The 16,418-nt window shown below is 51.2% G+C and overlaps 1 protein-coding gene across 1 annotated transcript in view; it reads left to right on the top strand.

Moving 5' to 3' along the window:
• The first annotated feature begins 3,030 nt into the window (after positions 1 to 3,030).
• Positions 3,031 to 16,418, top strand: part of LOC142906942 (uncharacterized) — a 36,199-nt gene continuing 22,811 nt past the window's right edge. The window contains exons 1-2 of the mRNA XM_076055742.1: positions 3,031 to 3,100; positions 3,967 to 4,044. Of these exons, the coding sequence (XP_075911857.1) occupies positions 3,985 to 4,044 (60 nt within the window). The 5' untranslated portion in view covers positions 3,031 to 3,100; positions 3,967 to 3,984. The remainder of the gene's footprint in view (positions 3,101 to 3,966; positions 4,045 to 16,418) is intronic.

The following is a 16,418-nucleotide window of genomic DNA, read 5'->3' as shown; positions in this document are numbered from 1 at the left end:
TCAGTCTGTCTCTGTGAGTCTCAGTGATTAACACTTAACCCTGCGGGAGTCTCAGTCTGGCTCTGTGAGTCTCAATGATTAACACTGAACCCTGTGGGAGCCTCAGTCTGGCTCTGTGAGTCTCAGTGATTGACACTGAACCCTGTGGGAGGGAGCCTTAGTCCGGCTCAGTGAGCCTCACAGCGATGAACACTGAACCCTGTGGGAGGGAGCCTTAATCTGGCTCTGTGAGTCTCAGTGATTAACACTGAACCCTGTGGGAGCCTCAGTCTGGCTCTGTGAGTCTCAGTGATTAACACTGAACCCTGTGGGAGCCTCAGTCTGGCTCTGTGAGCCTCAGTGATTAACACTGAACCCTGTGGGAGCCTTAGTCTGGCTCTGTGAGCCTCAGTGATTAACACTGAACCCTGTGGGAGTCCCAGTATGGTTCTGTGAGTCTCAGTGATTAACACTGAACCCTGTGGGAGCCTTAGTCTGGCTCTGTGAGCCTCACAGCGATTAACACTGAACCCTGTGGGAGACTTAGTCTGGCTCAGTGAGCCTCATTGATTAACACTGAACCCTGTGGGAGCCTCAGGCTGGCTCTGTGAGTCTCAGTGATTAACACTGAACCCTGCGGGAGTCTCAGTCTGGCTCTGTGAGTCTCAGTGATTAACACTGAACCCTGTGGGAGCCTCAGGCTGGCTCTGTGAGTCTCAGTGATTAACACTGAACCCTGCGGGAGTCTCAGTCTGGCTCTGTGAGTCTCAATGATTAACACTGAACCCTGTGGGAGCCTCAGGCTGGCTCTGTGAGTCTCAGTGATTAACACTGAACCCTGCGGGAGTCTCAGTCTGGCTCTGTGAGTCTCAATGATTAACACTGAACCCTGTGGGAGCCTCAGTCTGGCTCTTGAGTCTCAGTGATTAACACTGAACCCTGTGGGAGGGAGCCTTAGTCCGGCTCAGTGAGCCTCACAGCGATGAACACTGAACCCTGTGGGAGGGAGCCTTAATCTGGCTCTGTGAGTCTCAGTGATTAACACTGAACCCTGTGGGAGCCTCAGTCTGGCTCTGTGAGTCTCAGTGATTAACACTGAACCATGTGGGAGCCTTAGTCTGGCTCTGTGAGTCTCAGTGATTAACACTGAATCCTGTGGGAGCCTCAGTCTGGCTCTGTGAGTCTCAGTGATTAACACTGAACCCTGTGGGAGCCTCAGTCTGGCTCTGTGAGTCTCAGTGATTAACACTGAACCCTGTGGGAGCCTCAGTCTGGCTCTGTGAGTCTCAGTGATTAACACTGAACCCTGTGGGAGGGAGCCTCAGTCTGGCTCTGTGAGTCTCAGTGATTAACACTGAACCCTGTGGGAGGGAGCCTTAGTCTGGCTCTGTGAGTCTCAGTGATTAACACTGAACCCTGTGGGAGGGAGCCTCAGTCTGGCTCTGTGAGCCTCACAGCGATGGACACTGAACCCCACAGCCCTCTATGGGAGCTGCCATCTGAGTTTAAATGCCCCCGGGGGTCACGTGGCGTCTGTATCCGTGCGCGGGTGCTGCGGCTTAAAATAAATAAATAAATAGCCGGCGCCCAACAACGACCCCCCCCCCACCGCGCTCCGCCATTGTTGGGATTACTTTTTTTTAGTTTGAGGAGATTTTTTTTGCGTATTCTTTTTTTTTCCAATTATTTTAACAAAACAAAAAAAAAACTTCCGTTGTTCGCGGGCCAACGCGCGTACGTTCGGTCGGACATTGCCGATGTTTAAAATAACGTAAATACAAAAAAAAATGAATCCCGCGAGATTTTATGGGTTTTGGTTGAAATAATCCCGTTGACCAGCCGCACTGCTTTTCGTTTCGCGCGGAGGGAAGGCGATTCGCAATTTTTGAGAACCTTCCGCCCCTGCCTCTTACCCCATTCAGCCCGTGCATTTGAATGGCGGGGGGGGGGGAAGGGGGTGAGGGGGTGATGACTCTGCGGGTGGTGATGCGGCCCAGGGGTGGTGATGCGGTTCCACCCCCCACCCCCATCCCCCACCACAATCCCCTCCCCCATCCCTTCCCCCACCACAAACTACCTCACAAACCGTTATCGTTCGGTACGATCCCATTGGTTGCTTCAGTCACGTGCCCCCCCCCCCCCATCGTCGGACCAATCGGGGAGTCGCTGTTGTGTTGTTTTTTTTTCCACCGCCCCCCCACTCCCCCCACAGCCCGCAAATGATTTTCGCGCCTTATTTTAAATCTCATTTACATATCTAGCCCCGCCCACTCACCCCCTCCGTTGACTTACATGGGGCCAGAAGGGGTTTCCCCCCCCCTCCTCACCCCTCCCCCCTGCCCCCTTCCCCCCGCAAACCCCCTCCCCTCATTCCCTCTATCCACCAATCACACGCGGCGATTGCGAACTTCCGGAAGATCTCCCCCCCCCACCCCTCTTTCGCCCCCTCCCCTTTCTCCCCCTCCCCTCTCCATTGACTTCCACGGAGCCAGGAGGGGTATCCCCCCCCACCTCTTCCTCCTCATTAACCACCGCCCCCTATGTTGCCCCCTCTCTACCGACCAATCAAACGCGGAGGTGGGAGGGAGAGAATAGCGCACGGCTTAGGGGGGGAGGGGCTGGATATGTAAATGAGATTTAAAATAAGGCGCGAAAATCATTTGCGGGGAAGGGGGGGGGGGCGAAGACAACAGCGACTCCCAGATTGGTCCAACGCGGGGGCACGTGACTGAAGCAACCAATGGGATCTCCCGCTCCCCCCCCCTCGTCCCAACCGCGCCCCTCCCACTCCCATTGACTTACACGGAGCCCTCCCGACTCCTCCCCCTTAAACTTCCCCCACTGCCGGACCAATCAAACGCGGCGTTGGCGATCTTCCGGAAGACGTTGCCCGCGTTTTAGCGCTCGCGCCGCGGGTTTGTGGGTGGGGTTTTTGGGGGGTGGGGGCGGGGCTTTGCAGGGGTGGGGGCTGTGGGGGATAGTGTGGAGGGGGAGGGGCTGGGCTATATAAGCTCGGGCGCGTTGCCCGCGTTCCCCTCAGAAGGAGTTTGGGGTGGGTGGTGATGGTGAAGGTGGTGAGGGTGGTGAGGGTGGTGGTGGTGGTGGTGGTGAGGCTCTGGTGGTGAGGAACTGGTGGTGGTGGTGGTGAGGAGCTGGTGGTGAGGAGGATTAGAAGGGGGAGGTGGGGGGGGTGGTGATCGTGATGACTCCGCTGTTCACGACGTGAGGGGAAACCCGCGAAGTCTGGTGGCCACGGGCTTACGAAAGCCAATTAATTCACGTGCGTGAGCGGGTGGTGGGTGGTGGTGGTGGTAGGTTTTTTTATTTTTAAAGTGTGCAGATTTTATTAATTTAATCTTTTTTTTTAAACACGCGAAAGGGGGGCTAGTGTGTTGTTGTTGTTGGGGGGGGGGGGTTACCCTACAGAATCTGTGCGCGTTCGATTAGTTTGCTCTACACACACCACACTCGGCACCACGACCACTGCTTCCCCTATTGTCTTTAAGAGGCTGTAAGATTGAACCTATATAGATAGTGGGGGTCGGGGGGGGGTAAGGGGAAGATTTATAGGGTCGAGTTTTTAAAGAAAAAAACATTCACCTTAAATTTTTGATAATTTGCCCATTCAACATTTTTTTAGCGCCCGTAATTTTTCGTTGATAACTCGCTTATTCAACATTTTTTTTAAACCCTTTTTTTGTTATTATTATTCGCTCATTCAACATTTAGTTTTACCTTTAAAAAAAATAATTCGCTCATTCAACATTTCGTTTGTGCAACCTTATTTTTTATTTTTTTTTATAATTCGCTCATTCAATATTTCGTTTTCGCAACCTTAAATTTTGTTTTTTAATTTTTTTAAAATTCCCTCATTCATTTTTCGCCTTAGACGGTCGCCTTACCTCGTCCTTCCCCTATGAAATTGTCGCCGAATCTTTTCTCGCCGCCCACCCTGCACCTTTTCTAAATTTTTAATGGACTTTGAAGCAAACGCCTCCAGCAAAAATGCCTTCGCCACGTTCAAGAAAGAGCCCGCAGCCTCGTCCGCCGCCGCCACCGCCTATCGTAAGTTTACATCACATTAGTTAAATTTAAAATAAGAAACGAAAATGTTATTTTAAAAAAAAAATAGTAATAATAATAATCCGTGTCCCCAATTGTTTATTCGCTCGAGAGTTTTAACAAACAAATAGAAAAAAAGTGTGTGGAATTTTGATTTGTATTATTGATTCTTTCGGTAAAGTCACCACCACGTTAGAAGGGAAATAATAAAATAAAAAAAATATCAAAATAATAAAATTCCCTCCAACGTGACTTTACCGAAAGAACCAAGAATATTAAAAAGTGTTTTTTTTGTACTAACAGCACTTGCCCCTTACAGCCCTGCCAGAGGCTACCTGGGGGAGCTTTGTCTGTGTGTGTGGTGAGTGTAGTACATAGACACTGCTGCTGCTACTCGCTACTAACAGCACTTGCCCCTACAGCCCTGCCAGAGGCTACCTGGGGGAGCTTTGTCTGTGTGTAGTACATAGACACTGCTGCTGCTACTCGCTACTAACACCACTTGCCCCTACAGCCCTGCCAGAGGCTACCTGGGGGAGCTTTGTCCGTGGTGTGTGTAGTACATAGACACTGCTGCTGCTACTCGCTACAAACAGCACTTGCCCCTACAGCCCTGCTAGAGGCTACCTGGGGGAGCTTTGTCTGTGTGTGGTGTGTGCAGTACATAGACACTGCTGCTGCTACTCGCTACTAACAGCACTTGCCCCTATAGCCCTGCTAGAGGCTTCCTGGGGGAGCTTTGTGTGTGGTGTGAGTGTAGTACATAGACACTGCTGCTGCTACTCGCTAGCTAACAGAACTTGCCACTGCAGCCCTGCTAGAGGCTACCTGGGGTAGCTTTGTCTATGTGTGTGGTGTGTGTAGTACATAGACACTGCTGATACTACTCGCTAGCTAACAGAACTTGCCCCTACAGCCCTGTTAGAGGCTACCTGGGGTAGCTTTGTCTGTGTGTGGTGTGTGTACTACATAGACACTGCTGCTGCTACTCGCTAGCTAACAGCACTTGCCACTACAGCCCTGCCAGAGGCTACCTGGGGTAGCTTTGTCTGTGTGTGGTGTGTGTAGTACATAGACACTGCTGCTACTCGCTAGCTAACAGCACTTGCCCCTACAGCCCTGCCAGAGGCTACCTGGGGGAGCTTTGTCTGTGTGGCGTGTTGTCAATGGGGGAGCCGATAGTGTAGTGTTTAGCGCATCCGATACGCTCCGAACCTGGCGATCCGGGTTCGATTCTCGCTCACGGCCACCACCACCACCAGCAGCAGCAGTGATGGCGATTAACCTGAACCGGTCCCGGGTCCTCCTCCTCCTACCTCCACCCCCCCTAGGTCGACTCGGCCACAAATGAGTTCACCACACACTTTGGTTCATTCGGTGAAGTGGCGTAGGTAGAAGTTACCTGATAGATCCTCCGTCGAGACGATCGAAGCACCTGAAGGCGGTCGCTTGCGTCGCGATAGAAACGTCCTGACCTATTCGGTTGTTGTTTCTACCTGCGTCTGAACCTTCACCGCAAGAGCCAAGGAGCGGTGTCGGGGTATTCCTGCGGTCACGAACGCCCCCAGATCCGGATTGAGTTGACCTTGTTGCGGCGTCGGTGTGGCAGTGGTCGACTGCCACACCGACGACATCGCCACGGGGGAGAGACAAAGGCGGCCGGGTGGAGGGGGGGGCATGGTGCTGGCCATCCACCCATTGGTGTAACCACAGTGGGGCGCCTTAATAGGTGCTCGCTAACAGCGCTTGCACCTCCCAACAACAATAACGTCTGTGAAGAGGCGGGGCAGGGTTTGGGAATCCTTTGTCTTTGGTGATGGTGGTGGTGACCGTGTGGCCTTGGGAGATGTTGACTACCTCGCCTTGTGTACAGGAGGTCGTGGGTTCGATCCTGGCCCTGACGTCATGGTGGCCTTGGTAGATGTTAACTACCTCGCCTGGTATACAGGAGGTCGTGGGTTCAATCCTGGCCCTGACGTCATGGTGGCCTTGGGCGATGTTGACTACCTCGCCTGGTGTACAGGAGGTCGTGGGTTCAATCCTGACCCTACGGTGGCTGGGGAGATGTTAACTACCTCGACTGGTGTACAGGAGGTCGTGGGTTCGATCCTGACCCTACGGTGGCTAGGGAGATGTTAACTACCTCGCCTGGTGTACAGGAGGTTGTGGGTTCGATCCTGACCCTGCGGTGGCTAGGGAGATGTTAACTACCTCACCTGGTGTACAGGAGGTCGTGGGTTCGATCCTGACCCTACGGTGGCTAGGGAGATGTTAACTACCTCGCCTGGTGTACAGGAGGTTGTGGGTTCGATCCTGACCCTATGGTGGCTAGGGAGATGTTAACTACCTCGCTCGGTATACAGGAGGTCGTGGGTTCAATCCTGGCCCTGACGTCATGGTGGCCTTGGGAGATGTTGACTACCTCGCCTGGTGTACAGGAGGTCGTGGGTTCGATCCTGACCCTACGGTGGCTGGGGAGATGTTAACTACCTCGACTGGTGTACAGGAGGTCGTGGGTTCGATCCTGACCCTACGGTGGCTAGGGAGATGTTAACTACCTCTCCTGGTGTACAGGAGGTCGTGGGTTCAATCCTGACCCTGACTTCATGGTGGCCTTGGGAGATGTTAACTACCTCGCCTGTTGTACAGGAGGTCGTGGGTTCGATCCTGACCCTACGGTGGCTGGGGAGATGTTGACTACCTCGCCTGGTGTACAGGAGGTCGTGGGTTCGATCCTGACGCTGACGTCATGGTGGCCTTGAGATGTTGACTACCTCGCCTGGTGTACAGGAGGTCGTGGGTTCGATCCTGACCCTACGGTGGCTAGGGAGATGTTGACTACCTCGCCTGGTGTACAGGAGGTCGTGGGTTCTATCCTGACCCTACGGTGGCTAGGGAGATGTTGACTACCTCGCCTGGTGTACAGGAGGTCGTGGGTTCAATCCTGACCCTGACGTCATGGTGGCCTTGGGAGATGTTAACTACCTCGCTTTGTGTACAGGAGGTCGTGGGTTCGATGCTGACCCTACGGTGGCTAGGGAGATGTTAAATACCTCGCCTGGTGTACAGGAGGTCGTGGGTTTGATCCTGACCCTACGGTGGCTAGGGAGATGTTAACTACCTCGCTTGGTATACAGAAGGTCGTGGGTTCAATCCTGGCCCTGATGTCATGGTGGCCTTGGGAGATGTTAACTACCTCGCCTGGTGTACAGGAGGTTGTGGGTTCGATCCCGACCCTACGGTGGCTAGGGAGATGTTAACTACCTCGCCTGGTGTACAGGAGGTCGTGGGATCGATCCTGACCCTGACATCATGGTGGTTAGGGAGATGTTGACTACCTCGCCTGGTGTACAGGAGGTCGTGGGTTCGATCCTGACCCTACGGTGGCTGGGGAGATGTTAACTACCTCGCCTGGTGTACAGGAGGTCGTGGGTTCTATCCTGACCCTACGGTGGCTAGGGAGATGTTGACTACCTCGCCTGGTGTACAGGAGGTCGTGGGTTCAATCCTGACCCTGACGTCATGGTGGCCTTGGGAGATGTTGACTACCTCGCCCGGTGTACAGGAGGTCGTGGGTTCGATCCTGACCCTACGGTGGCTGGGGAGATGTTGACTACCTCGCCTGGTGTACAGGAGGTCGTGGGTTCGATCCTGACGCTGACGTCATGGTGGCCTTGAGATGTTGACTACCTCGCATGGTGTACAGGAGGTCGTGGGTTCGATCCTGACCCTACGGTGGCTAGGGAGATGTTGACTACCTCGCCTGGTGTACAGGAGGTCGTGGGTTCTATCCTGACCCTACGGTGGCTAGGGAGATGTTGACTACCTCGCCTGGTGTACAGGAGGTCGTGGGTTCGATCCTGACCCTACAGTGGCTGGGGAGATGTTGACTACCTCGCCTGGTGTACAGGAGGTCGTGGGTTCAATCCTGACCCTGACGTCATGGTGGCCTTGGGAGATGTTAACTACCTCGCTTTGTGTACAGGAGGTCGTGGGTTCGATGCTGACCCTACGGTGGCTAGGGAGATGTTAAATACCTCGCCTGGTGTACAGGAGGTCGTGGGTTTGATCCTGACCCTACGGTGGCTAGGGAGATGTTAACTACCTCGCTTGGTATACAGAAGGTCGTGGGTTCAATCCTGGCCCTGATGTCATGGTGGCCTTGGGAGATGTTAACTACCTCGCCTGGTGTACAGGAGGTTGTGGGTTCGATCCCGACCCTACGGTGGCTAGGGAGATGTTAACTACCTCGCCTGGTGTACAGGAGGTCGTGGGATCGATCCTGACCCTGACATCATGGTGGTTAGGGAGATGTTGACTACCTCGCCTGGTGTACAGGAGGTCGTGGGTTCGATCCTGACCCTACGGTGGCTGGGGAGATGTTAACTACCTCGCCTGGTGTACAGGAGGTCGTGGGTTCTATCCTGACCCTACGGTGGCTAGGGAGATGTTGACTACCTCGCCTGGTGTACAGGAGGTCGTGGGTTCAATCCTGACCCTGACGTCATGGTGGCCTTGGGAGATGTTGACTACCTCGCCCGGTGTACAGGAGGTCGTGGGTTCGATCCTGACCCTACGGTGGCTGGGGAGATGTTAACTACCTCGCCTGGTGTACAGGAGGTCGTGCGTTCAATCCTGACCCTGACGTCATGGTGGACTTGGGAGATGTTAACTACCTCGCCTGGTGTACAGGAGGTCGTGGGTTAGATCCTGACCCAACGGTGGCTGGGGAGATGTTAACTACCTCGCCTGGTGTACAGGAGGTCGTGGGATCGATCCTGACCCTGACGTCATGGTGGTTAGGGAGATGTATGGGTCTCTGTGGGTCTGTATGGGTCTCTGTGGGTTCGTTCTGAATGGGTCTCTGTGGGTCTGCATGGGTCTCTGTGGGTTCGTTCTGAATGGGTCTATAGAAACACGTTTTAGAGTATTTGGCTATTGCTATAAATTCCCACACGACGATGATGCTGATGATGATATCAGCCACAGAGCTGCTATCATTTGTGACGGCCAGTGGCTTGTATGGAGAAAGGTCAATACAGGGACTCTGTTTATGAACGGGCTGGTTCCAGAGGTCTGTTTTCGTACGTCCATTTGTGCGCAAGTTCCAACGTTACTCCTGTCGATTCCAAACGTGTTGTACGGCGTGTACACTAAAAACTGGGATGGGCTTTAAAAGTTGTAGAATCTCCTGCAGATGTAGATGCCACTGGTTCTTCACGTTCTGCAGATGCAGTTGCCACTGGTTCTTCACGGTCTGTAGATGTCACAGGTGCTGTTGATGTAGATGCCATTGCTTCTTCACGTTTTGTAGATGTAGATACCACTGGTTCTTCAACGTTCTGTAGATGTAGATGCCGCTGGTTCTTCACGTTCTGCAGATGTAGATGCCACTGGTTCTTCATGTTTTGTAGATGTCACTGGTTCTTAATTTTCTGCAGATGTAGATGCCACTGGTTCTTAACATTCTGCAGATGCAGTTGCCACTGGTTCTTCATGGTCTGTAGATGTCACTGGTGCTGTTGATGTAGATGCCACTGCTTCTTCACGTTATGTAGATGCCACTGGTTCTTCACGTTCAGCAGATGTAGATGCCACTGGTTCTTCAGGTTCTGCAGATGTAGATGCCACTGGTTCTTCACGTTCTGCAGATGCAGATGCCACTGGTTCTTCACATTCTCCAGATGTAGATGCCACTGGTTCTTCACGTTCTGCAGATGTAGATGCCACTGGTTCTTCACGTTCTGCAGATGGAGATGCCACTGGTTCTTCACGTTCTAAAGATGGAGATGCCACTGGTTCTTCAAGTTCTGCAGATGTAGATGCCACTGGTTCTTCACGTTCTGCAGGTGTAGATGCCACTGGTTCTTCACGTTATAAAGATATAGATGCCACTGGTTCTTCACGTTCTAAAGATGTAGATGCCACTGGTTCTTCACGTTCTAAAGATGTAGATGCCACTGGTTCTTCACGTTCTGCAGATGTAGATGCCACTGGTTCTTCATGTTCTAAAGATGTAGATGCCACTGGTTCTTCACGTCATGTAGATGTAGATGCCACTGGTTCTTCACGTCATGTAGATGTAGATGCCACTGGTTCTTCACGTCATGTAGATGTAGATGCCACTGGTTCTTCACGTCATGTAGATGTAGATGCCACTGGTTCTTCACGTTCTGTAGATGTAGATGCCACTGGTTCTTCACGTTCTGTAGATGTATATGTCACTGGTTCTTCACGTCATGTAGATGCCACTGGTTCTTCACGTTCTGTAGATGTAGATGTCACTGGTTCTTCACGTCATGTAGATGTAGATGCCACTGGTTCTTCACTTTCTGTAGATGCCACTGGTTCTTCACGTTCTGTATATGTAGATGCCACTGGTTCTTCACGTCATGTAGATGTAGATGCCACTGGTTCTTCATGTTCTGTAGATGTAGACCCCACTGGTTTTTCACGTCATGTAAATGTAGACGCCACTGGTTCTTCACGTCATGTAGATGTAGACGCCACTGGTTCTTCACGTTCTGTAGATGTAGACGCCACTGGTTCTTCACGTTCTGTAGATGTAGACGCCACTGGTTCTTCACGTTCTGTAGATGTAGATGCCACTGGTTCTTCACGTTCTGCAGATGTAGATGCCACTGGTTCTTCACATCATGTAGATGTAGACGCCACTGGTTCTTCACGTTCTGTAGATGTAGACGCCACTGGTTCTTCACGTTCTAAAGATGTAGATGCCACTGGTTCTTCACGTTCTAAAGATGTAGATGCCACTGGTTCTTCACGTTCTGTAGATGTAGATGCCACTGGTTCTTCACATCATGTAGATGTAGACGCCACTGGTTCTTCACGTTCTGTAGATGTAGACGCCACTGGTTCTTCACGTTCTGTAGATGTAGACGCCACTGGTTCTTCACGTTCTGTAGATGTAGACGCCACTGGTTCTTCACGTTCTAAAGATGTAGATGCCACTGGTTCCTCACGTTCTGTAGATGTAGACGCCACTGGTTCTTCACGTCATGTAGATGCCACTGGTTCTTCACGTCATGTAGATGTAGATGCCACTGGTTCTTCACGTCATGTAGATGTAGATGCCATTGGTTCTTCACGTCATGTAGATGTAGATGCCACTGGTTCTTCACGTCATGTAGATGTAGATGCCACTGGTTCTTCAGGTTCTGCAGATGTAGATGCCACTGGTTCTTCACGTTCTGTAGATGTAGATGCCACTGGTTCTTCACATCATGTAGATGTAGACGCCACTGGTTCTTCACGTTCTGTAGATGTAGACGCCACTGGTTCTTCACGTTCTAAAGATGTAGATGCCACTGGTTCTTCACGTTCTAAAGATGTAGATGCCACTGGTTCTTCACGTTCTGTAGATGTAGATGCCACTGGTTCTTCACATCATGTAGATGTAGACGCCACTGGTTCTTCACGTTCTGTAGATGTAGACGCCACTGGTTCTTCACGTTCTGTAGATGTAGACGCCACTGGTTCTTCACGTTCTGTAGATGTAGACGCCACTGGTTCTTCACGTTCTAAAGATGTAGATGCCACTGGTTCCTCACGTTCTGTAGATGTAGACGCCACTGGTTCTTCACGTCATGTAGATGCCACTGGTTCTTCACGTCATGTAGATGTAGATGCCACTGGTTCTTCACGTCATGTAGATGTAGATGCCATTGGTTCTTCACGTCATGTAGATGTAGATGCCACTGGTTCTTCACGTCATGTAGATGTAGATGCCACTGGTTCTTCAGGTTCTGCAGATGTAGATGCCACTGGTTCTTCACGTTCTGCAGATGTAGATGCCACTGGTTCTTCACATTCTGCAGATGTAGACGCCACTGGTTCTTCACGTTTTGTAGATGTAGACGCCCCTGGTTCTTCACGTTCTGTAGATGTAGACGCCACTGGTTCTTCACGTTCTGTAGATGTAGACGCCACTGGTTCTTCACGTCATGTAAATGTAGATGCCACTGGTTCTTCACGTTCTAAAGATGTAGACGCCACTGGTTCTTCACGTCATGTAGATGTAGACGCCACTGGTTCTTCACGTTCTGTAGATGTAGATGCCACTGGTTCTTCACGTTCTGCAGATGTAGACGCCACTGGTTCTTCACGTTCTGCAGATGTAGATGCCACTGGCTCTTCACGTCATGTAGATGTAGATGCCACTGGTTCTTCACGTCATGTAGATGTAGATGCCACTGGTTCTTCACGTTCTGTAGATGTAGACGCCACTGGTTCTTCACGTTCTGTAGATGTAGACGCCACTGGTTCTTCACGTTCTGCAGATGTAGATGCCACTGGTTCTTCACATTCTGCAGATGTAGACGCCACTGGTTCTTCACGTTCTGTAGATGTAGATGCCACTGGTTCTTCACATTCTATAGATGTAGACGCCACTGGTTCTTCACATTCTATAGATGTAGACGCCACTGGTTCTTCACATTCTGTAGATGTAGATGCCACTGGTTCTTCACGTGCTGTAGATGTAGATGTCACTGGTTCTTCACATTCTATAGATGTAGACGCCACTGGTTCTTCACATTCTGTAGATGTAGATGCCACTGGTTCTTCACGTTCTGTAGATGTAGATGCCACTGGTTCTTCACATTCTGTAGATGTAGATGCCACTGGTTCTTCACGTTCTGTAGATGTAGATGCCACTGGTTCTTCACATTCTGTAGATGTAGATGCCACTGGTTCTTCACATTCTGTAGATGTAGATGCCACTGGTTCTTCACGTTCTGTAGATGTAGATGTCACTGGTTCTTCACATTCTATAGATGTAGACGCCACTGGTTCTTCACATTCTGTAGATGTAGATGCCACTGGTTCTTCACGTTCTGTAGATGTAGATGCCACTGGTTCTTCACATTCTGTAGATGTAGATGCCACTGGTTCTTCACGTTCTGTAGATGTAGATGCCACTGGTTCTTCACATTCTATAGATGTAGACGCCACTGGGTCTTCACATTCTGTAGATGTAGATGCCACTGGTTCTTCACGTTCTGTAGATGTAGATGCCACTGGTTCTTCACATTCTGTAGATGTAGATGCCACTGGTTCTTCACGTTATGTAGACGTAGATGCCACTGGTTCTTCACGTTCTATAGATATAGATGCCACTGGTTCTTCACGTTCTGCAGATGTAGACGCCACTGGTTCTTCACGTTCTGTAGATGTAGATGCCACTGGTTCTTCACGTTCTGTAGATGTAGACGCCACTGGTTCTTCACGGTCTGTAGATGTAGATGCCATTGGTTCTTCACGTTCTGTAGATCTAGATGCCACTGGTTCTTCACGTTCTGTAGATGTAGATGCCAGTTCACAAGTCGAAAGTTCGCCAGTAGAGGAGTGCCCCCGGTCCAGCTGTGGCTTCGCTGGGGCTCCCGAAACGCCCACTTCAATTAAAATGTGAGGCGGTTCGTGGTTCTAACCACTGAACACAGCCACACACAACACACAGCCACACACAACACACACCCCCACATACAACACACACACACAACACACACAACACACACAGCCACACACAACACACACCCCCACATACAACACACACACAACACACACAGCCACACACAACACACACAGCCACACAACACACACCCCCACATACAACACACACACAACACACACACACAGCCACACACAACACACCCACCCACAACACACCCACCCACAACACACCCACCCACATACAACACACCCACATACAACACACCCACATACAACACACCCACACATACAACACACCCCCACATACAACACACACACCCACCCACAACACACCCACCCACATACAACACACCCACATACAACACACCCACATACAACACACCCACACACAACACACCCACACACAACACACCCACACACAACACACCCACACACAACACACCCACACACAACACACCCACACACAACACACCCACACACAACACACCCACACACAACACACCCACACACAACACCCACACACAACACACACCCACCCACATACAACACACCCACACACAACACACCCACACACAACACACACACACCCATCCACAACACACCCACCCACATACAACACACCCACACACAACACACACCCACCCACACACAACACACACCCACCAACACACAACCCACACACAACACACACACCAACACACAACACACACACCAACACACAACACACACACCAACACACACACCCACCCACACACAACACACACCCACCCATACACAACACACACACACACCCCTACACAACACACACCCACACACAACACACACACCCACACACAACACACACACACACACACACCCACAACACACCCACCCACAACACCCCCACCCACACACAACATACACACCCGCAACACAACATACACACCCACAACACACATACAACACACACAACACACACAACACACACAACACACACACACAGCCACACACACAGCCACACACACAGCCACACACAACACACACAGCCACACAACACACCACCCACACACCACCCACACACCACACACACACAACAAACACACAACACACAACAAACACACCACACACAACACACACACACAACAAACACGCAACACTGAGTCTAGGGCTGAACCGCTGAACGATTTGATGAAAATATCTAATAGCGATTCTTTCTGGCAGATATTGCGATTTGATTTGTGATTGCGATTACATTGTTTAAAGTTAAGCTTCAGTTCAATGTTCACTGTGTAGTAGATGTTAAAACACGTGATGGAGCAACTACCACGTGATACCGTCACAACATGAACTCCTCTAAATAATCTAATGCAAAGATGATGACTTAAAAGCTATGAATTGCGTCCAGCGTGTGTTTATTAAAACGTTTTAATTGAAATGGAACGATCAAGCATGGACAAATCGTTACGTTAGTTAAATGAGGTTATACAAATAATAATACGAAATAATCCCTATAAGAGGAGAGCGATAGGACTTCGAACCTGTCCACCCGAGTTCGAATCCCGCTCACGGCTTCAAACCCGAGCAATGCGGTGCGGCGCGTGTGAGGAGTTAAACGTCGTAGCTGGGGAGAGACAAAGGCGGCCGGGCGTGGTGCTGGCCACCATCACGACCACCCCGTATAGCCACAGTGCCCGGTAGCCTTCGTAGGCGCTGCTACTCGCTAGCTAACAGCACTTGCCCCTAAAGCCCTGCTAGAGGCTACCTGGGGGTATCTTTGTCTGTGTGTGTGGTGTGTGTAGTACATAGACACTGCTGCTGCTACTCGCTACTACTAACAGCACTTGCCCCTACAGCCCTGCTAGAGGCTACCTGGGGGTAGCTTTGTCTGTCTGTGTGTGTGGTGTGTGTAGTACATAGACACTGCTGCTGCTACTCGCTAGCTAACAGCACTTGCCCCTAAAGCCCTGCTAGAGGCTACCTGGGGGTAGCTTTGTCTGTCTGTGTGTGTGGTGTGTGTAGTACATAGACACTGCTGCTGCTACTCGCTAGCTAACAGCACTTGCCCCTAAAGCCCTGCTAGAGGCTACCTGGGGGTAGCTTTGTCTGTCTGTGTGTGGTGTGTGTAGTACATAGACACTGCTGCTGCTACTCGCTACTACTAACAGCACTTGCCCCTACAGCCCTGCTAGAGGCTACCTGGGGGTAGCTTTGTCTGTCTGTGTGTGTGGTGTGTGTAGTACATAGACACTGCTGCTGCTACTCGCTAGCTAACAGCACTTGCCCCTAAAGCCCTGCTAGAGGCTACCTGGGGGTAGCTTTGTCTGTCTGTGTGTGTGGTGTGTGTAGTACATAGACACTGCTGCTGCTACTCGCTAGCTAACAGCACTTGCCCCTAAAGCCCTGCTAGAGGCTACCTGGGGGTAGCTTTGTCTGTCTGTGTGTGTGTGTGGTGTGTGTAGTACATAGACACTGCTGCTGCTACTCGCTAGCTAACAGCACTTGCCCCTAAAGCCCTGCTAGAGGCTACCTGGGGGTAGCTTTGTCTGTGTGTGTGTGTAGTACATAGACACTGCTGCTGCTACTCGCTAGCTAACAGCACTTGCCCCTACAGCCCTGCTAGAGGCTACCTGGGGGTAGCTTTGTCTGTGTGTGTATGGTGTGTGTAGTACATAGACACTGCTGCTGCTACTCGCTAGCTAACAGCACTTGCCCCTACAGCCCTGCTAGAGGCTACCTGGGGGTAGCTTTGTCTGCGTGTGTGTATGGTGTGTGTAGTACATAGACACTGCTGCTGCTACTCGCTAGCTAACAGCACTTGCCCCTACAGCCCTGCTAGAGGCTACCTGGGGGTAGCTTTGTCTGTCTGTGTGTGTGTGGTGTGTGTAGTACATAGACACTGCTGCTGCTACTCGCTAGCTAACAGCACT

This window comes from Petromyzon marinus, chromosome 72, assembly GCF_048934315.1.
Source record: "Petromyzon marinus isolate PM22_M1 ecotype Great Lakes invasive population chromosome 72, UKy_Petmar_22M1.pri1.0, whole genome shotgun sequence".
Taxonomy (NCBI): domain Eukaryota; kingdom Metazoa; phylum Chordata; class Hyperoartia; order Petromyzontiformes; family Petromyzontidae; genus Petromyzon; species Petromyzon marinus.
Note: the sequence above shows the minus strand (reverse complement) of the source record. Positions and strands in the feature narration are given on the sequence as shown.